This window comes from Oncorhynchus gorbuscha, linkage group LG11 (assembly GCF_021184085.1).
Source record: "Oncorhynchus gorbuscha isolate QuinsamMale2020 ecotype Even-year linkage group LG11, OgorEven_v1.0, whole genome shotgun sequence".
Lineage (NCBI taxonomy): Eukaryota > Metazoa > Chordata > Actinopteri > Salmoniformes > Salmonidae > Oncorhynchus > Oncorhynchus gorbuscha.
Window position 1 is genome coordinate 2663360 of NC_060183.1, and position 21490 is coordinate 2684849.

The following is a 21490-nucleotide window of genomic DNA, read 5'->3' on the forward strand; positions in this document are numbered from 1 at the left end:
GAACATTGATCTAAATAACATGCCAAACCCACTTATTTAATTTCTTCCATTGTCCATATTACTGTAATTTGATTACAGAATTCAACATAAATATGTAAGTGAATCAAGGAAATGAATAAGCTCTTCTCCGCAGTCTCTTCTTCTTTATCAGCCTCTGAATCCATTCTTCGATCTTATAATATAATAATAATAATATATAATATAATAATAATATAATATATGCCATTTAGCAGACGCTTTTATCCAAAGAGACTTACAGTAATGTGTGCATACATTCTACGTATGGGTGGTCCCGGGAATCGAACCCACTACCCTGGCGTTACAAGCGCCACGCTCTACCAACTGAGCTACAGAAGGATCTTCCTCTGGCAGACGACCAGAGCCAGCGGCCTAAAGAAAACGCTGTACAGGAACTGGATTCTTCTCAAACACCAAGTAATAGAACTACTTCCTGCTAGCAGGGTGGAGTGAACTTGGGTATATAACCTCCCAGGGCTCAAATGTCAGAATATGATATTGCATATTCCTCTTGTATCCTCAGCATTGCCCTATAGCCAATCTACATCCAGTCTATCACCCCAGCTACCATTAATTTTTATTATAAACTGGGTGGTTCCGGCCCTGAATACTGATTGGCTGACAGCCGTGGTATATGAGACCGTATACCACGGCTATGACAAAACATGTATTTTTACTCCTCTAATTACGTTGGTAACCAGTTGATAATAGCAATAAGACACCTCAGGGGTTTGTGATATATGGCCAATATACCACGGCTAATGGTTGTATCCAGGCGCTCCGCGTTGCGTCGTAACTAAGAACAGCCCTTAGCTGTGGTATATTGGCCATGTACCACAAACCCCTCGTGCCAAATTGAACCATATTACACCTGCACCTAAAGCTACTTTCCAGCTTGATATTGTCTTATGTTCTGCAGCATCGCTTCACAATGTCATACTTTTGCTGGAGATAGTTCATTTTGAATATCACATATAGTTTCATCACAGACACAATAAACATCATCGGTTATTAATGTCACTGTGTACTTATCAAAGGAGAAAAAAATGGGTAAATTAAGGACCAAGTATAGCAATTTATCTTTATTTCAATTGTTGTTTCTTTTTTTTTTAGCAGGTGAAGAAAAATACCTTTTTTTGTTCTGTATAATAAAATATGTTAGCTTTATTCATTTTATGAAGAAAAACAATAACAAGAAAAATAAAAACACATTTCTCTCCCTTTTTGTAAACCTGGAGAGTGTTGCTGCATGGGAAGCAAGTCCAACTGAGAGAAAGTATGAGGGAGGGAAGGGGCTTGCTCCGTCCGGGGGTGAAGTTTCCCTTGGGTACAGATCTAGGATCAGCTTTCACTCCCTCAATCCTAACTAACTACTAGAGTGGGGAAAGTTCTAAACTGACCCCAGATCAGCATCTAGGGGCAACTTCAGCCTACACCAGTAAAGGGGTTGGCGGAGGGGGGAATGAGTGGAAAAGGAAGGAGGGGGAAGGGGGGCAGACAAGATGATTATGACATATAAGATAAGGCCAGGAACATAGAAAAAAACATGTTAGCATTATAGAGCAGGGCTAAGCCTGATGCCAGATCTGTCTGTGCTGTTATGAGCGTTGTAGAGCAGGGCTAGCCTGATGCCAGATCTGTCTGTGCTGTTTTGAGCGTTGTAGAGCAGGGCTAGCCTGATGCCAGATCTGTCTGTGCTGTTTTGAGCGTTGTAGAGCAGGGCTAGCCTGATGCCAGATTTGTCTGTGCTGTTTTGAGCGTTGTAGAGCAGGGCTAGCCTGATGCCAGATCTGTGTTTTGCTAAACTGGCGTGACAACGATGAGTTGGGTAAGACAACACAAACAGATCTGGCACCTATGCTAGAGCAGAGCTGCGGTGTTGGAGCAGTAGGAGGGTCTTGCGGGGGGGCGGTGGTAAGAGCAGGTAGGCTGGTGAGCGACCTCACATGTTAGGGGTCAAAGGTCACTCAGAGGTCACTCTCTCCGTAGAGTGCGGTGGAGAAGGACATGTAGTCGAGGGCACCGGGTATCGCGTCGGGGCCGGCGTAGGGAGCCATGCGGGCGATACAGTACTCTGCCTGGTCAGGAGGCAACTCACGACGAAGCTCATCGGCCAGGATGTAGTTCTGAAGGAGGGGAAACGAGAAGGTAAGAACAGTCTAGGGGTTCTCAAACCTTTGGGCTCGTTTGGCCAAAATATAAAAATCAGTGGTTGGCCGTGGGCCAAACAAATAGACGTTTATGTATTTGTAAATAAAAAAATGTAAACAATAGCTTTTTAGTAAGCAATCATAAAATCATACAAAATGTAACCATATAACTTGACACCAAACAACACATTCTAATTACCAGTATTACAGATGTATAAAAAAAATACCTGTTGTGGCACAGAAACTGCAACCAAGTTTCTATGTTCGTAAAGGCTAATAACTTTAATATGTGTTTCATGTGACTTGGAAATATGGGAAAGGTGTGTTTGCAGCAGTAAGTCACTGAAATGCATCAGAAAGGTATCGGAATGTTCCGGAAAATATCAGGGAAGCTCAGACAAAAACGCCTCTAGGGGGCTTCTTTTGGGGGCCCTAAGCAAGATTTGGCAGTGGCCAAAGTAAGTACCTACTTAAATGTGCAATAAGCAAAAATTGCTCCGCCATTTCCTGGTTGGAAAAATTCGAATAATTTGCCTAATTTTAGTTTATGTGACAAAACAAGCACTCAGGATGTAGAGAATCATTGTACCATCCTAAGCCGCTGTGAAATATCTTTTCAATGACCAAAAATATTTTATTTTCAGCTGTTTGAAGCTGGTGTACAAAACCAAAAGTAAGATGCAAAAATAAAACTTAAGAACGGGAAGCATAGAAATAAAGCACGTAGAACCGATCTACCGATTCATAGACTGGCTTTCAGTGAGCTTTATGAATACACTTAATTGATTGATTGATTGATTGATTGACCGACTGACTGATACTGACCGACTATTATTCCAACCTCAGTGTGGAAATATAAAATGGAGGAAAATATGTTATTTGACTGTACTGGGCCTTTAAAAACTGCAAACATTTGTCTCTACCTTATGGCAAAATGTGTAGATTTGCAGAAAATGTACTCTAAATGTACTTTTGGCCGCCAAAAGGCTAGGGCCGGCTCTGACTGTATGTGTGTGTGTATGGATGTGGGTACACAGACCCACAAGCCACTGCGGCCCCTCATGATGAGTTCAGATTTTTCTTTGTGGCTCCCACCCCTATCAATGTTGCCCATCCCTGGTCTAGTTGGAGGAGTACCTTGTCCCCAGCCAGGACCTTGAAGGAGGCCATGACCTGGTCAGCGGTGTCTGTGTCGGCCGTCTCCCGGGACATGAAGTCTATGAAGGCCTGGAACGTGACCACGCCCACCCGGTTGGGATCCACGATGCTCATGATGCGAGAGAACTCTGCTTCACCCTATTGGACAGGAGCCAAGAACACCGTCACCACGGGAACCATTGTGGTGCCCTTTTGGGCTCTGGTCAAAAGTTGTGCACTATGTAGGGCCATTTGAGACGTAGCCTGGTTTCCAGATCTGTTTGTGCTGTCTTGCCAACTATGGTCATTGTATGACAGCACAAACAGATGTGACAGGGACCAGGCTATAGAGGCAGTAAACAAACTAGAATGTTTACACAGTAATATACAGTTAATCAGAGACGAGAGACAATTTTCTGGTTTTTACAACACATGTGATCATGATTGGTGAATCATTTCTTTTCCAATTCAATGCAGACTGATCTTGAAGAGACAAGTGAACAGTTTCCACAAATGACTACAAGGCACATGTTGGTACGTGTATAAGGAACCATAGGAGGATACTTGACTGAGGGAGGGATTGGAGCTGATGTTTAGGCTTTACCATGTTGTAACCGAGGGAGATAAGGCAGGTTTTGAAGTCTTCAGCTTCCATCATCCCTGTTTTCTTCTACAGGTATCAGAGAGGGACAAACAGTACAGAGGAGGAACGAACGAGGAAGAAGATTGAAAAGTGATAGGAGGTATTGAGGGGGAAAATAGAGTAGGAGAGGGATGTCACACGACATTGCGAAAGGAAAATTGGAGGAAGGATAGTAAGAAGGGGGTAGAAGAAGAATCAGAAGAATAAAGGTAAGGGGGTAGAGGTGGTTAGAGGAGAGGAGAGAGAGGTAGAGGGGGGTAGAGAGAGGTAGAGGGGAGTAGAGAGGTAGAGGAGAGGAGAGAGAGGTAGAGGAGAGAGAGGTAGAGGGGAGTAGAGGTAGAGGAGAGGAGAGGGAGGTAGAGGAGAGGAGAGAGAGGTAGAGGTAGAGGGGAGTAGAGAGGTAGAGGTAGAGGGGAGTAGAGAGGTAGAGGAGAGGAGAGAGAGGTAGAGGAGAGAGAGGTAGAGGAGAGGAGAGAGAGGTAGAGGGGAGTAGAGAGGTAGAGGAGAGGAGAGGGAGGTAGAGGAGAGGAGAGAGAGAGGTAGAGGTAGAGGGGAGTAGAGAGGTAGAGAAGAGGAGAGCGAGGTAGAGGAGGAGAGAGAGGTAGAGGTAGAGGGGAGTAGAGAGGTAGAGAAGAGGAGAGTAGAGAGGTAGAGGAGAGGAGAGGGAGGTAGAGGAGAGAGAGGTAGAGGTAGAGGGGAGTAGAGAGGTAGAGAAGAGGAGAGAGAGGTAGAGGGGAGTAGAGATGTAGAGGAGAGGAGAGGAGGTAGAGGGGAGTGGAGAGGAGGTAGAGGGGAGTAGAGAGGTAGAGGTAGAGGGGAGTAGAGAGGTAGAGGAGAGTAGAGGGAGGTAGAGAGGGGAGAGAGAGGTAGAGGGGAGTAGAGAGGTAGAGGAGAGTAGAGGGAGGTAGAGGTAGAGTAGAGAGGTAGAGGTAGAGGGGAGTAGAGAGGTAGAGGAGAGTAGAGGGAGGTAGAGGAGGGGAGAGAGAGGTAGAGGTAGAGGGGAGTAGAGAGAGGTAGAGGGGAGTAGAGAGGTAGAGGGGAGTAGAGAGGTAGAGGGGAGTAGAGAGGTAGAGGGGAGTAGAGAGGTAGAGAAGAGGAGAGAGAGGTAGAGGGGAGTAGAGAGGTAGATGAGAGGAAGGTAGAGGTAGAGGGGAGTAGAGAGGTAGAGGAGGGAGTAGAGAGGTAGAGGAGAGTAGAGGGAGGTAGAGGAGGGGAGAGAGAGGTAGAGGTAGAGGGGAGTAGAGAGAGGTAGAGGGGAGTAGAGAGGTAGAGGAGAGTAGAGGGAGGTAGAGGTAGAGGGGAGTAGAGAGAGGTAGAGGGGAGTAGAGAGGTAGAGGAGAGTAGAGGGAGGTAGAGGAGAGAGAGGTAGAGGTAGAGGGGAGTAGAGAGAGGTAGAGGGGAGTAGAGAGAGGTAGAGGGGAGTAGAGAGAGGTAGAGGGGAGTAGAGAGAGGTAGAGGGGAGTAGAGAGAGGTAGAGGGGAGTAGAGAGAGGTAGAGGGAGTAGAGAGAGGTAGAGGGGAGTAGAGAGAGGTAGAGGGGAGTAGAGAGAGGTAGAGGGGAGTAGAGAGAGGTAGAGGGGAGTAGAGAGAGGTAGAGGGGAGTAGAGAGAGGTAGAGGGGAGTAGAGAGAGGTAGAGGGGAGTAGAGAGAGGTAGAGGGGAGTAGAGAGAGTAGAGGAGAGGAGAAGGAGGTAGAGGAGAGGGAGGTAGAGGAGAGAGAGGTAGAGGTAGAGGGGAGTAGAGAGGTAGAGGTAGAGGGGAGTAGAGAGAGGTAGAGGGGAGTAGAGAGGTAGAGGAGAGTAGAGGGAGGTAGAGGAGAGGAGAGAGAGGTAGAGGTAGAGGGGAGTAGAGAGAGGTAGAGGAGAGGAGAGAGAGGTAGAGGTAGAGGGGAGTAGAGAGAGGTAGAGGGGAGTAGAGAGAGGTAGAGGGGAGTAGAGAGAGGTAGAGGGGAGTAGAGAGAGGTAGAGGGGAGTAGAGAGGTAGAGGAGAGGAGAGAGAGGTAGAGGTAGAGGGGAGTAGAGAGGTAGAGGTAGAGGTAGAGGGGAGTAGAGAGAGGTAGAGGAGAGTAGAGGGAGGTAGAGGAGAGGAGAGAGAGGTAGAGGTAGAGGGGAGTAGAGAGGTAGAGGAGAGGAGAGAGAGGTAGAGGTAGAGGGGAGTAGAGAGGTAGAGGTAGAGGGGTAGAGAGAGGTAGGGGAGTAGAGAGGTAGAGGGGAGTAGAGAGAGGGAGGGGAGAGAGAGGTAGAGGGGAGTAGAGAGAGGTAGAGGGGGGGTAGAGAGGTAGAGGAGGGAGACAGAGGTAGGTAGAGGGGAGTAGAGAGGTAGAGGTAGAGGGGAGTAGAGAGAGGTAGAGGAGAGTAGAGGGGGTAGAGGAGAGGAGAGAGAGGTAGAGGTAGAGGGGAGAGAGAGGTAGAGGGGGGAGAGAGAGGTAGAGGTAGAGGGGAGTAGAGAGAGGTAGGGGAGTAGAGGGGTAGAGTAGAGAGAGGTAGAGGGGAGTAGAGAGAGGTAGAGGGGAGTAGAGAGGTAGAGGGAGTAGAGAGAGGTAGAGGGGAGTAGAGGAGTAGAGGGAGTAGAGAGGTAGAGGAGAGGAGAGGAGGTAGAGGAGAGAGAGGTAGAGGGGAGTAGAGAGGTAGAGTTAGAGGTAGAGGAGAGTAGAGGAGGTAGAGGAGAGGAGAGGTAGAGGAGAGTAGAGGGAGGTAGAGGAGAGGAGAGAGAGGTAGAGGGGAGTAGAGAGAGTAGAGAGGAGTAGAGAGAGGTAGAGGGGAGTAGAGAGGTAGAGGGAGTAGAGATAGGTAGGGGGAGTAGGTGGAGGTAGATGGAGGTATAGGGGAGTAGAGAGAGGTAGAGGGAGTAGAGAGGTGAGGGGAGTAGAGAGGTAGAGGAGAGTAGAGGGAGGTAGAGGAGAGGAGAGAGAGGTAGAGGGGAGTAGAGAGAGGTAGAGGGGAGTAGAGAGAGGTAGAGGGGAGTAGAGAGAGGTAGGGGGGGAGTAGAGATAGGTGGGGGGGAGGAGAGGAGGTAGATGGAGGTAGAGGGAGTAGAGGTAGAGGTAGAGGAGTAGAGAGGAGGTAGAGGGAGAGAGAGAGGTAGAGAGAGGGGGGGAGAGAGGTAGAGGGGAGTAGAGAGAGGTAGAGGGGAGTAGAGAGAGGTAGAGAGGAGTAGAGAGAGGTAGAGGGGAGTAGAGAGGTAGAGGGGGAGAGAGAGAGTAGAGGTAGAGGGGAGTAGAGAGAGGTAGAGGTAGGGGGAGTAGAGAGAGGTAGAGGAGAGTAGAGGGAGGTAGAGGAGGAGAGAGAGGTAGAGGTAGAGGGGAGTAGAGAGGTAGAGGGAGAGGAGAGAGGTAGAGGTAGGGGGAGTAGAGAGAGAGGTAGAGGGGGGAGTAGAGAGAGGTAGAGGGGGAGAGAGAGGTGAGGGGAGTAGAGAGGTAGAGGGGGAGTAGAGAGAGGTAGAGGGGAGTAGAGAGAGGTAGAGGGGAGTAGAGAGGTAGAGGAGAGAGACAGAGGTAGAGGTAGAGGGGAGTAGAGAGGTAGAGGTAGAGGGGAGTAGAGAGAGGTAGAGGAGAGTAGAGAGGAGGTAGAGGAGAGGAGAGAGAGAGGTAGAGGGGAGTAGAGAGGTAGAGGAGGGAGTAGAGGTAGAGGTAGAGGGGAGTAGAGAGAGGTAGAGGGGAGTAGAGGGTAGAGGGGAGAGAGAGAGGTAGGGGGAGTAGAGGAGGTAGAGGGGAGTAGAGAGAGGTAGAGGGGAGTAGAGAGGTAGGGGAGTAGAGAGAGGTAGGGGGAGTAGAGAGGTAGAGGAGAGGAGAGGAGGTAGAGGAGAGAGGGTAGAGGGGAGTAGAGAGGTAGAGGTAGAGGGGAGTAGAGAGAGGTAGAGGGGAGTAGAGAGGTAGAGGAGAGGGGAGGTAGAGGAGAGGGAGGTAGAGGTAGAGGGAGTAGAGAGGGAGGAGAGAGGGAGAGTAGAGAGAGTAGGGGGTAGAGGAGAGAGAGGTAGAGGGTAGAGGGGAGTAGAGAGAGGTAGAGAGGGTAGAGGGTAGAGGGGAGTAGAGGTAGAGGGGAGTAGAGAGAGGTAGAGGGAGTAGAGGAGGTAGATGGAGGTATAGGGGAGTAGAGAGAGGTAGAGGGGAGAGAGAGAGGTGAGGGGAGTAGAGAGGTAGAGGGAGTAGAGGGAGGTAGAGGAGAGGAGAGAGAGGTAGAGGGGAGTAGAGGGGAGGGGAGTAGAGAGAGGTAGAGGGGAGTAGAGGTAGGGGGAGTAGAGATAGGTGGGGGGAGGAGAGGGAGGTAGATGGAGGTAGAGGGGAGTAGAGGTAGAGAGTAGAGGAGTAGAGGGGTAGAGGGGTAGAGGGTAGAGGAGAGTAGAGGGAGGTAGAGGAGAGGAGAGAGAGGTAGAGGGGAGTAGAGAGGTAGAGGGGAGTAGAGAGGGTAGAGGTGGAGTAGAGAGAGGTAGAGGGGAGTAGAGAGGTAGAGGGGAGTAGAGATAGGTAGGGGAGTAGAGGAGGTAGAGGAGGTAGGGGGAGTAGAGAGAGGTAGAGGGGAGGAGAGAGGTAGAGGTAGAGGGGAGTAGAGAGGTAGAGGTAGAGGGGGAGTAGAGAGAGTAGAGGAGTAGAGAGAGGTAGAGGGGAGTAGAGAGAGGTAGAGGGAGTAGAGGGAGGGAGTAGAGAGAGGTAGAGGAGTAGAGAGGTAGAGGAGAGGAGAGAGAGGTAGAGGGGAGTAGAGGGTGGAGGTAGAGGTAGAGGGGAGTAGAGAGAGGTAGAGGGAGTAGAGGGAGGTAGAGGAGGTAGAGGTAGAGGTAGAGGGGAGTAGAGAGGTAGAGGGGAGTAGAGAGAGGTAGAGGGGGGGAGTAGAGAGAGGTAGAGGGGAGTAGAGAGAGGTAGAGGGGAGTAGAGAGAGGTAGAGGGAGTAGAGAGGTAGAGGGAGGAGTAGAGAGAGGTAGAGGGGGAGTAGAGAGAGGTAGAGGGGAGTAGAGGGGTAGAGGGGAGTAGAGAGGTAGAGGAGAGTAGAGGAGGTAGAGGGGAGTAGAGGGGAGGTAGAGGGGAGTAGAGAGAGGTAGAGGAGGTAGAGGGAGGTAGGAGAGAGGAGAGGTAGAGGTAGAGGAGGTAGAGGTAGAGAGGAGAGAGAGGTAGAGGTAGAGGGGAGTAGAGAGAGGTAGAGGGGAGTAGAGAGAGGTAGAGGGGAGTAGAGAGAGGTAGAGGGGAGTAGAGAGAGGTAGAGGGGAGTAGAGAGAGGTAGAGGGGAGTAGAGAGAGGTAGAGGGGAGTAGAGAGAGGTAGAGGGGAGTAGAGAGGTAGAGGAGAGGAGAGGGAGGTAGAGGAGAGAGAGGTAGAGGGGAGTAGAGAGGTAGAGTTAGAGGTAGAGGAGAGTAGAGGGAGGTAGAGGAGAGGAGAGAGAGGTAGAGGAGAGTAGAGGGAGGTAGAGGAGAGGAGAGAGAGGTAGAGGGGAGTAGAGAGAGGTAGAGAGGAGTAGAGAGAGGTAGAGTGGAGTAGAGAGGTAGAGGGGAGTAGAGATAGGTAGGGGGAGTAGAGGGAGGTAGATGGAGGTATAGGGGAGTAGAGAGAGGTAGAGGGGAGTAGAGAGAGGTGAGGGGAGTAGAGAGGTAGAGGAGAGTAGAGGGAGGTAGAGGAGAGGAGAGAGAGGTAGAGGGGAGTAGAGAGAGGTAGAGGGGAGTAGAGAGGGGTAGAGGGGAGTAGAGAGAGGTAGAGGGAGTAGAGATAGGTGGGGGGGGAGAGGGAGGTAGATGGAGGTAGAGGGGAGTAGAGGTAGAGGTAGAGGGGAGTAGAGAGAGGTAGAGGGGAGTAGAGAGGTAGAGGAGAGTAGAGGGAGGTAGAGGAGAGGAGAGAGAGGTAGAGGGGAGTAGAGAGAGGTAGAGGGGAGTAGAGAGAGGTAGAGGGGAGTAGAGAGAGGTAGAGGGGAGTAGAGAGAGGTAGAGGGGAGTAGAGAGAGGTAGAGGGGAGGAGAGAGAGGTAGAGGGGAGTAGAGAGAGGTAGAGGGGAGTAGAGAGAGGTAGAGGGGAGTAGAGGGAGGTAGAGGGGAGTAGAGTGAGGTAGAGGGGAGTAGAGGGAGAGTAGAAGGAGGTAAGGGGAGGTAGAGGGGTTAGAGGAGAGTAGAGGGAGGTTAGATGGGGTTAGAGGAGAGTAGAGGGAGGTAGAGAGGGTTAGAAGTAGGTAGGGGGGTTAGAGAGGAGTAGGGGGGTTAGAGAGGAGTAGAGGGGGTTAGAGGGGGTTAGAGGGAGGTAGAGGAGGTTAGATGAGGTTAAGAGGGGTAGGGGGGATGGTTGATAAGGGGTTGGGGATAGGGGGGGGTGGTTGATAAGGGGTTGGAGGGAAGTAGAGGGAGGTAGAGTGGAGTAGAGAAAGAAAGAGAACAAAACAAACCAACATTGTTAACCTCAGTACCTGTGCATCGTTGGCTATATCGAAGCCCAGGCTGATCAGGCAGGCCTTGAACTCCTCAGCACCCAGAGTGCCTGAGTGGTCCTGGAGTGTCAGGTGCAGTGGGGGTGCCAACCAGGTGTGCCAGGTACCAAAGGCCAGTGTGGGCCAGGTGCACGTGAAGTGGGGGTGGGCAGGAGGAGCAGGGTGGATTGGAGAGGGCGGGGGTGGGTAGGCGAGGGTGGGTGTGCGTCATGCAGAGGGAGAGGGGGTAGGGGTGGATAGTTGATAAGGGGTTGGGGATAGTAGGGGATGGTTGATGAGGGGTTGGGGATAGGGGTGGATGGTTGATAAGGGGTTGGGGATAGTAGGGGATGGTTGATAAGGGGTTGGGGGTAGTAAGGGATGGTTGATAAGGGGTTGGGGGTAGTAAGGGATGGTTGATAAGGGGTTGGGGGTAGTAAGGGATGGTTGATAAGGGGTTGGGGGTAGTAAGGGATGGTTGATAAGGGGTTGGGGGTAGTAGGGGATGGTTGATAAGGGGTTGGGGATAGTAAGGGATGGTTGATGAGGGGTTGGGGATGGTTGATAAGGGGTTGGGGATGGTTGATAAGGGGTTGGGGATAGGAGGGGATGGTTGATAAGGGGTTGGGGGTAGTAAGGGATGGTTGATAAGAGGTTGGGATGGTTGATAAGGGGTTGGGGATGGTTGATAAAGGGTTGGGGATGGTTGATAAAGGGTTGGGGATGGTTGATAAAGGGTTGGGGATGGTTGATAAAGGGTTGGGGATGGTTGATAAAGGGTTGGGGATGGTTGATAAAGGGTTGGGGATGGTTGATAAAGGGTTGGGGATGGTTGATAAGGGGTTGGGGATGGTTGATAAGGGGTTGGGGATGGTTGATAAGGGGTTGGGGATGGTTGATAAGGGGTTGGGGATGGTTGATAAAGGGTTGGGATGGTTGATAAAGGGTTGGGATGGTTGATAAGGGGTTGGGGATGGTTGATAAGGGGTTGGGGATGGTTGATAAGGGGTTGGGGATAGGAGGGGATGGTTGGGGATGGTTGATAAGGGGTTGGGGATGGTTGATAAGGGGTTGGGGATAGGAGGGGATGGTTGGGGATGGTTGATAAGGGGTTGGGGATGGTTGATAAGGGGTTGGGGATGGTTGATAAAGGGTTGGGGATGGTTGATAAAGGGTTGGGGATGGTTGATAAAGGGTTGGGGATGGTTGATAAAGGGTTGGGGATGGTTGATAAGGGGTTGGGGATGGTTGATAAGGGGTTGGGGATGGTTGATAAGGGGTTGGGGATGGTTGATAAGGGGTTGGGGATGGTTGATAAGGGGTTGGGGATGGTTGATAAAGGGTTGGGGATGGTTGATAAAGGGTTGGGGATGGTTGATAAGGGGTTGGGGATGGTTGATAAGGGGTTGGGGATGGTTGATAAAGGGTTGGGGATGGTTGATAAAGGGTTGGGGATGGTTGATAAGGGGTTGGGGATGGTTGATAAGGGGTTGGGGATGGTTGATAAAGGGTTGGGGATGGTTGATAAGGGGTTGGGGATGGTTGATAAGGGGTTGGGACCATGCACAAGAAGAGACAGAAAACACAACAGTGCCAAACATTAGGACCTGAGGTGAGGTGCTGTGTGATATGGAGGCATTCAGAGCTGTTAGGTGCAGTGTGGCCAGCAGACTATAGTAGACAGTACGAGGTATCATTCATTTCACATCATATACAGTAACACAGTGTTTCCCAAACTCGGTCCCGGGGACCCCAAAATGGGGCACATTTTGGTTTTTTTGCCCTAGCACTATACAGCTGATTCAATTCATCAAAGCTTGATGAGCTGTGTAGTGCTAGGGCAAAAACCAAAACATTTACATTTAAGTCATTTAGCAGACGCTCTTATCCAGAGCGACTAAAACGCCCCCCCTTCAGGGTCCCTGGGACTGAGCTTGGGTACATAGCACCACATAGGTTAAATAACAATAGGGGACTACATTATTCAAACTGGGGTGGGGGGGGTCCACAGAGGTACTGCAGGGGGGTCCATATAATTACTTTAAAAAAAATAAAAATAAATGTTTTTTTAAATGAAATGTTTTTAGAAATAGGCCTATCGCTAGTAACAACAGAATAAACAAAAATGTTGAATTTACATATCCACAGTAGAAAGTAGATTATTTTATTTTATCCTAATGGAAATTACTCACTGACCACAATTACATCCACATATTTTTATGTGTAAAAGAGAGGAGATGGAAATAGGACGTTTTCGGGTACAATTTTATAAATGCCGACAGATAAAAAATTGATTATGCAAGAAATAGCGGTGGAAATGTCTTGTATCGCACAAATATTGATATAATAAGAATCAATAGTACACGAGATGATGTGATGTGTTTGGGGGTTCTTCCACTACGACCCAGGAAACCATGCCGTTCATTAGGCGACAGATTAAATCGGGTGTTATCACAGGGTGGTAACAGTTCACAGTCCTAACCTTTATTCTAATCGTGGTGACCATGGTGACCGTGGTGACCATGACGATCGATGCTTGACTGCCGTTTGACAAAAAAAATAATAAATAATAATAATCTCATCATGTAGACTACCCTCACGTGTGGCGCAGATGTCTAAGGCACTGCATTTCAGTGATAAAGGCCTCACTAAAGACCCTGGTCCGATCCCCGGGCTGTATCACAACCGGCCGTGATCGGGAGTCCCACAGGGCGGTGCACAATTGGCTCGGGGTCGTCCGGGTTCGTCCGGGTTTGGCCCGTCATTGTAAATAAGAATTTGTTCTTGACACGCCTAGTTTAAATGATTAAACAAATAAAATGCTCTTATCTCTCTTATCCATAAGAGTCTCATCATGTAGACTAGTCTACCGGGGCGGCAGGGTAGCCTAGTGGCTGGACTCGTAACCGGAAGGTTGCAAGATCAAATCCCTGAGCTGACAAGGTACAAATCTGTCGTTCTGCCCCTGAACAAGGAAGTTAACCCACTGTTCCTCGGCCGTCATTCTTAACTGACTTGCCTGGTTAAATATATTTTTTTAAAGTATAGCCACACTGTATCTGTGAGCTGTTGGCTAGAGGGCATGTGCCAAGATCAGAGTAGGTATATTTGCGAAAAAAAAAGAGTTGAAAGTGGATTTATTTTTCATTCGGCGTGTACTATGTCACAATGCACTGTATCTGTAACGAGTCTTGTGTGTACTATGTCACAATGCACTGTATCTGTAACGAGTCTTGTGTGTACTATGTCACAATGCACTGTATCTGTAACGAGTCTTGTGTGTACTATGTCACAATGCACTGTATCTGTAACGAGTCTTGTGTGTACTATGTCACAATGCACTGTATCTGTAACGAGTCTTGTGTGTACTATGTCACAATGCACTGTATCTGTAACGAGTCTTGTGTGTACTATGTCACAATCAACTGTATCTGTAACGAGTCTTGTGTGTACTATGTCACAATGCACTGTATCTGTAACGAGTCTTGTGTGTACTATGTCACAATGCACTGTATCTGTAACGAGTCTTGTGTGTACTATGTCACAATGCACTGTATCTGTAACGAGTCTTGTGTGTACTATGTCACAATGCACTGTATCTGTAACGAGTCTTGTGTGTACTATGTCACAATGCACTGTATCTGTAACGAGTCTTGTGTGTACTATGTCACAATCAACTGTATCTGTAACGAGTCTTGTGTGTACTATGTCACAATGCACTGTATCTGTAACGAGTCTCGTGTGTACTATGTCACAATGCACTGTATCTGTAACGAGTCTTGTGTGTACTATGTCACAATGCACTGTATCTGTAACGAGTCTTGTGTGTACTATGTCACAATGCACTGTATCTGTAACGAGTCTTGTTTGGCTGAAACACACCACTGGTGGGAACATTTATATTTTTCTTTAAATCAGGATTTTACAATATTAGCATGAAAATCTGTCGCCAATTGGACGGAAACCTAGCTATTGGAGTGAATTACAATTACTGACAGTAGATTTTTTGAAAAAGCACCCGCGAGCAGGGCCGGCCCAGCCAATATGCAACATAACACTCTGGGTCACCGGTTTGCCTGGGTAAGGTAAAGTCTCTGGGACATAATGGGGTCCCTGGGTCACCGGTTTGCCTGGGGGGGGGCTCCCTGGGTCACCGGTTTGCTTGGGCGGGGTCCCTGGGTCACCGGTTTGCCTGGGGGGCTCCCTGGGTCACCGGTTTGCTTGGGCGGGGTCCCTGGGTCACCGGTTTGCCTGGGCGGGGTCCCTGGGTCACCGGTTTGCCTGGGCGAGGCTCCCTGGGTCACCGGTTTGCCTGAGCGGGGCTCCCTGGGTCACCGGTTTGCCTGGGCGGGGCTCCTGGGTCACCGGTTTGCCTGGGCGGGGCTCCCTGGGTCACCGGTTTGCCTGGGCGGGGCTCCCTGGGTCACCGGTTTGCCTGGGCGGGGCTCCCTGGGTCACCGGTTTGCCTGGGCGGGGCTCCCTGGGTCACCGGTTTGCCTGGGCGGGGCTCCCTGGGTCACCGGTTTGCCTGGGCGGGGCTCCCTGGGTCACCGGTTTGCCTGGGCGGGGCTCCCTGGGTCACAGCCATTTTTCATGGGAAAAGTTCCCCTATATATTTTTCTCCACAAAGAGAAAGACACCACCCCTAAAAAAGGCTTTTAAAATGCTTTCTCTCTCGTCAGTGCAGTAGGACTGTAAGGTAAAGTCTCTGGGACATAATGTATCTCCTCTCTCTCGTCAGTGCAGTAGGACTGTAAGGTAAAGTCTCTGGGACATAATGTATCTCCTCTCTCTCGTCGGTGCAGTAGGACTGTAAGGTAAAGTCTCTGGGACATAATGTATCTCCTCTCTCTCGTCGGTGCAGTAGGACTGTAAGGTAAAGTCTCTGGGACATAATGTATCTCCTCTCTCTAGTCGGTGCAGTAGGACTGTAAGGTAAAGTCTCTGGGACATAATGTATCTCCTCTCTCTCGTCGGTGCAGTAGGACTGTAAGGTAAAGTCTCTGGGACATAATGTATCTCCTCTCTCTCGTCGGTGCAGTAGGACTAAGGTAAAGTCTCTGGGACATAATGCATCTCCTCTCTCTCGTCAGTGCAGTAGGACTGTAAGGTAAAGTCTCTGGGACATAACGTATCTCCTCTCTCTCGTCAGTGCAGTAGGACTGTAAGGTAAAGTCTCTGGGACATAATGTATCTCCTCTCTCTCGTCAGTGCAGGAGGACTGTAAGGTAAAGTCTCTGGGACATAATGTATCTCCTCTCTCTCGTCGGTGCAGTAGGACTGTAAGGTAAAGTCTCTGGGACATAATGTATCTCCTCTCTCTCGTCGGTGCAGTAGGACTGTAAGGTAAAGTCTCTGGGACATAATGTATCTCCTCTCTCTAGTCGGTGCAGTAGGACTGTAAGGTAAAGTCTCTGGGACATAATGTATCTCCTCTCTCTCGTCGGTGCAGTAGGACTAAGGTAAAGTCTCTGGGACATAATGTATCTCCTCTCTCTCGTCGGTGCAGTAGGACTGTAAGGTAAAGTCTCTGGGACATAATGTATCTCCTCTCTCTCGTCGGTGCAGTAGGACTGTAAGGTAAAGTCTCTGGGACATAACGTATCTCCTCTCTCTCGTCAGTGCAGTAGGACTGTAAGGTAAAGTCTCTGGGACATAATGTATCTCCTCTCTCTCGTCAGTGCAGTAGGACTGTAAGGTAAAGTCTCTGGGACATAATGTATCTCCTCTCTCTCGTCGGTGCAGTAGGACTGTAAGGTAAAGTCTCTGGGACATAATGTATCTCCTCTCTCTCGTCGGTGCAGTAGGACTGTAAGGTAAAGTCTCTGGGACATAATGTATCTCCTCTCTCTCGTCGGTGCAGTAGGACTGTAAGGTAAAGTCTCTGGGACATAATGTATCTCCTCTCTCTCGTCTGTGCAGTAGGACTGTAAGGTAAAGTCTCTGGGACATAATGTATCTCCTCTCTCTCGTCAGTGCAGTAGGACTGTAAGGTAAAGTCTCTGGGACATAATGTATCTCCTCTCTCTCGTCAGTGCAGTAGGACTGTAAGGTAAAGTCTCTGGGACATAATGCATCTCCTCTCTCTCGTCAGTGCAGTAGGACTGTAAGGTAAAGTCTCTGGGACATAATGTATCTCCTCTCTCTCGTCAGTGCAGTAGGACTGTAAGGTAAAGTCTCTGGGACATAATGTATCTCCTCTCTCGTCAGTGCAGTAGGACTGTAAGGTAAAGTCTCTGGGACATAATGTATCTCCTCTCTCTCGTCAGTGCAGTAGGACTGTAAGGTAAAGTCTCTGGGACATAATGTATCTCCTCTCTCTCGTCAGTGCAGTAGGACTGTAAGGTAAAGTCTCTGGGACATAATGTATCTCCTCTCTCTCGTCAGTGCAGTAGGACTGTAAGGTAAAGTCTCTGGGACATAATGTATCTCCTCTCTCTCGTCAGTGCAGTAGGACTGTAAGGTAAAGTCTCTGGGACATAATGTATCTCCTCTCTCTCGTCAGTGCAGTAGGACTGTAAGGTAAAGTCTCTGGGACATAATGTATCTCCTCTCTCTCGTCAGTGCAGTAGGACTGTAAAGTCTCTGGGACATAATGTATCTCCTCTCTCGTCAGTGCAGTAGGACTGTAAAGTCTCTATAATGTATCTCCTCTCTCTCGTCAGTGCAGTAGGACTGTAAGGTAAAGTCTCTGGGACATAATGTATCTCCTCTCTCTCGTCAGTGCAGTAGGACTGTAAGGTAAAGTCTCTGGGACATAATGTATCTCCTCTCTCTCGTCAGTGCAGTAGGACTGTAAGGTAAAGTCTCTGGGACATAATGTATCTCCTCTCTCTCGTCAGTGCAGTAGGACTGTAAGGTAAAGTCTCTGGGACATAATGTATCTCCTCTCTCTCGTCGGTGCAGTAGGACTGTAAGGTAAAGTCTCTGGGACACAGGTGTTAATGTATCTCCTCTCTCTCGTCGGTGCAGTAGGACTGTAAGGTAAAGTCTCTGGGACATAATGTATCTCCTCTCTCTCGTCAGTGCAGTAGGACTGTAAGGTAAAGTCTCTGGGACATAATGTATCTCCTCTCTCTCGTCAGTGCAGTAGGACTGTAAGGTAAAGTCTCTGGGACACAGGTGTTAATGTATCACCTCCTCTCTCGTCAGTGCATAGGACTCTCTCTCGTCGGTGCAGTAGGACTGTAAGGTAAAGTCTCTGGGACATAATGTATCTCCTCTCTCTCGTCAGTGCAGTAGGACTGTAAGGTAAAGTCTCTGGGACACAGGTGTTAATGTATCTCCTCTCTCTCGTCGGTGCAGTAGGACTGTAAGGTAAAGTCTCTGGGACATAATGTATCTCCTCTCTCTCGTCAGTGCAGTAGGACTGTAAGGTAAAGTCTCTGGGACATAATGTATCTCCTCTCTCTCGTCAGTGCAGTAGGACTGTAAGGTAAAGTCTCTGGGACATAATGTATCTCCTCTCTCTCGTCAGTGCAGTAGGACTGTAAGGTAAAGTCTCTGGGACATAATGTATCTCCTCTCTCTCGTCGGTGCAGTAGGACTGTAAGGTAAAGTCTCTGGGACACAGGTGTTAATGTATCTCCTCTCTCTCGTCAGTGCAGTAGGACTGTAAGGTAAAGTCTCTGGGACACAGGTGTTAATGTATCTCCTCTCTCTCGTCGGTGCAGTAGGACTGTAAGGTAAAGTCTCTGGGACATAATGTATCTCCTCTCTCTCGTCAGTGCAGTAGGACTGTAAGGTAAAGTCTCTGGGACACAGGTGTTAATGTATCACCTCTCTCTCGTCGGTGCAGTAGGACTGTAAGGTAAAGTCTCTGGGACACAGGTGTTAATGTATCACCTCCTCTCTCTCGTCAGTGCAGTAGGACTGTAAGGTAAAGTCTCTGGGACATAATGTATCTCCTCTCTCTCGTCAGTGCAGTAGGACTGTAAGGTAAAGTCTCTGGGACATAATGTATCTCCTCTCTCTCGTCAGTGCAGTAGGACTGTAAGGTAAAGTCTCTGGGACATAATGTATCTCCTCTCTCTCGTCAGTGCAGTAGGACTGTAAGGTAAAGTCTCTGGGACATAATGTATCTCCTCTCTCTCGTCAGTGCAGTAGGACTGTAAGGTAAAGTCTCTGGGACATAATGTATCTCCTCTCTCTCGTCGGTGCAGTAGGACTGTAAGGTAAAGTCTCTGGGACACAGGTGTTAATGTATCACCTCTCTCTCGTCAGTGCAGTAGGACTGTAAGGTAAAGTCTCTGGGACACAGGTGTTAATGTATCTCCTCTCTCTCGTCGGTGCAGTAGGACTGTAAGGTAAAGTCTCTGGGACATAATGTATCTCCTCTCTCTCGTCAGTGCAGTAGGACTGTAAGGTAAAGTCTCTGGGACACAGGTGTTAATGTATCACCTCTCTCTCGTCGGTGCAGTAGGACTGTAAGGTAAAGTCTCTGGGACACAGGTGTTAATGTATCACCTCCTCTCTCTCGTCAGTGCAGTAGGACTGTAAGGTAAAGTCTCTGGGACACAGGTGTTAATGTATCACCTCCTCTCTCTCGTCAGTGCAGTAGGACTGTAAGGTAAAGTCTCTGGGACACAGGTGTTAATGTATCACCTCCTCTCTCGTCAGTGCAGTAGGACTGTAAGGTAAAGTCTCTGGGACACAGGTGTTAATGTATCACCTCCTCTCTCTCGTCAGTGCAGTAGGACTGTAAGGTAAAGTCTCTGGGACACAGGTGTTAATGTATCACCTCCTCTCTCTCGTCAGTGCAGTAGGACTGTAAGGTAAAGTCTCTGGGACATAATGTATCTCCTCTCTCTCGTCAGTGCAGTAGGACTGTAAGGTAAAGTCTCTGGGACATAATGTATCTCCTCTCTCTCGTCAGTGCAGTAGGACTGTAAGGTAAAGTCTCTGGGACATAATGTATCTCCTCTCTCTCGTCGGTGCAGTAGGACTGTAAGGTAAAGTCTCTGGGACATAATGTATCTCCTCTCTCTCGTCGGTGCAGTAGGACTGTAAGGTAAAGTCTCTGGGACATAATGTATCTCCTCTCTCTCGTCGGTGCAGTAGGACTGTAAGGTAAAGTCTCTGGGACATAATGTATCTCCTCTCTCTCGTCGGTGCAGTAGGACTGTAAGGTAAAGTCTCTGGGACATAATGTATCTCCTCTCTCTCGTCAGTGCAGTAGGACTGTAAGGTAAAGTCTCTGGGACATAATGTATCTCCTCTCTCTCGTCAGTGCAGTAGGACTGTAAGGTAAAGTCTCTGGGACATAATGTATCTCCTCTCTCTCGTCGGTGCAGTAGGACTGTAAGGTAAAGTCTCTGGGACATAATGTATCTCCTCTCTCTCGTCAGTGCAGTAGGACTGTAAGGTAAAGTCTCTGGGACATAATGTATCTCCTCTCTCTCGTCAGTGCAGTAGGACTGTAAGGTAAAGTCTCTGGGACATAATGTATCTCCTCTCTCTCGTCAGTGCAGTAGGACTGTAAGGTAAAGTCTCTGGGACATAATGTATCTCCTCTCTCTCGTCAGTGCAGTAGGACTGTAAGGTAAAGTCTCTGGGACATAATGTATCTCCTCTCTCTCGTCAGTGCAGTAGGACTGTAAGGTAAAGTCTCTGGGACACAGGTGTTAATGTATCTCCTCTCTCTCGTCGGTGCAGTAGGACTGTAAGGTGTAAAGTCTCTGGGACATAATGTATCTCCTCTCTCTCGTCAGTGCAGTAGGACTGTAAGGTAAAGTCTCTGGGACACAGGTGTTAATGTATCACCTCCTCTCTCTCGTCGGTGCAGTAGGACTGTAAGGTAAAGTCTCTGGGACATAATGTATCTCCTCTCTCTCGTCAGTGCAGTAGGACTGTAAGGTAAAGTCTCTGGGACACAGGTGTTAATGTATCTCCTCTCTCTCGTCGGTGCAGTAGGACTGTAAGGTAAAGTCTCTGGGACATAATGTATCTCCTCTCTCTCGTCAGTGCAGTAGGACTGTAAGGTAAAGTCTCTGGGACATAATGTATCTCCTCTCTCTCGTCAGTGCAGTAGGACTGTAAGGTAAAGTCTCTGGGACATAATGTATCTCCTCTCTCTCGTCAGTGCAGTAGGACTGTAAGGTAAAGTCTCTGGGACATAATGTATCTCCTCTCTCTCGTCGGTGCAGTAGGACTGTAAGGTAAAGTCTCTGGGACACAGGTGTTAATGTATCACCTCTCTCTCGTCAGTGCAGTAGGACTGTAAGGTAAAGTCTCTGGGACACAGGTGTTAATGTATCTCCTCTCTCTCGTCGGTGCAGTAGGACTGTAAGGTAAAGTCTCTGGGACATAATGTATCTCCTCTCTCTCGTCAGTGCAGTAGGACTGTAAGGTAAAGTCTCTGGGACACAGGTGTTAATGTATCACCTCTCTCTCGTCGGTGCAGTAGGACTGTAAGGTAAAGTCTCTGGGACACAGGTGTTAATGTATCACCTCCTCTCTCTCGTCAGTGCAGTAGGACTGTAAGGTAAAGTCTCTGGGACACAGGTGTTAATGTATCACCTCCTCTCTCTCGTCAGTGCAGTAGGACTGTAAGGTAAAGTCTCTGGGACACAGGTGTTAATGTATCACCTCCTCTCTCTCGTCAGTGCAGTAGGACTGTAAGGTAAAGTCTCTGGGACATAATGTATCTCCTCTCTCTCGTCAGTGCAGTAGGACTGTAAGGTAAAGTCTCTGGGACATAATGTATCTCCTCTCTCTCGTCAGTGCAGTAGGACTGTAAGGTAAAGTCTCTGGGACATAATGTATCTCCTCTCTCTCGTCAGTGCAGTAGGACTGTAAGGTAAAGTCTCTGGGACACAGGTGTTAATGTATCACCTCTCTCTCGTCGGTGCAGTAGGACTGTAAAGGTAAAGTCTCTGGGACACAGGTGTTAATGTATCACCTCTCTCTCGTCAGTGCAGTAGGACTGTAAGGTAAAGTCTCTGGGACACAGGTGTTAATGTATCACCTCCTCTCTCTCGTCAGTGCAGTAGGACTGTAAGGTAAAGTCTCTGGGACACAGGTGTTAATGTATCACCTCCTCTCTCTCGTCAGTGCAGTAGGACTGTAAGGTAAAGTCTCTGGGACACAGGTGTTAATGTATCACCTCCTCTCTCTCGTCAGTGCAGTAGGACTGTAAGGTAAAGTCTCTGGGACATAATGTATCTCCTCTCT

The 21490-nt window shown here is 48.9% G+C and overlaps 2 protein-coding genes across 3 annotated transcripts in view; both read right to left on the minus strand.

Moving 5' to 3' along the window:
- eif2ak2 (eukaryotic translation initiation factor 2-alpha kinase 2) overlaps window positions 1-21490 on the minus strand; it is a 192670-nt gene that overhangs the window by 49901 nt on the left and 121279 nt on the right. The gene's annotated exons all lie outside the window — the stretch shown is intronic.
- Window positions 1086-21490, minus strand: part of LOC124048039 (alpha-actinin-1-like) — a 74994-nt gene continuing 54589 nt past the window's right edge. Inside the window, exons 16-18 of the mRNA XM_046368412.1 lie at window positions 3910-3975; window positions 3306-3464; window positions 1086-2144 (exon numbers count right to left, since the gene is read on the minus strand). Of these exons, the coding sequence (XP_046224368.1) occupies window positions 1986-2144; window positions 3306-3464; window positions 3910-3975 (384 nt within the window). The 3' untranslated portion in view covers window positions 1086-1985. The remainder of the gene's footprint in view (window positions 2145-3305; window positions 3465-3909; window positions 3976-21490) is intronic.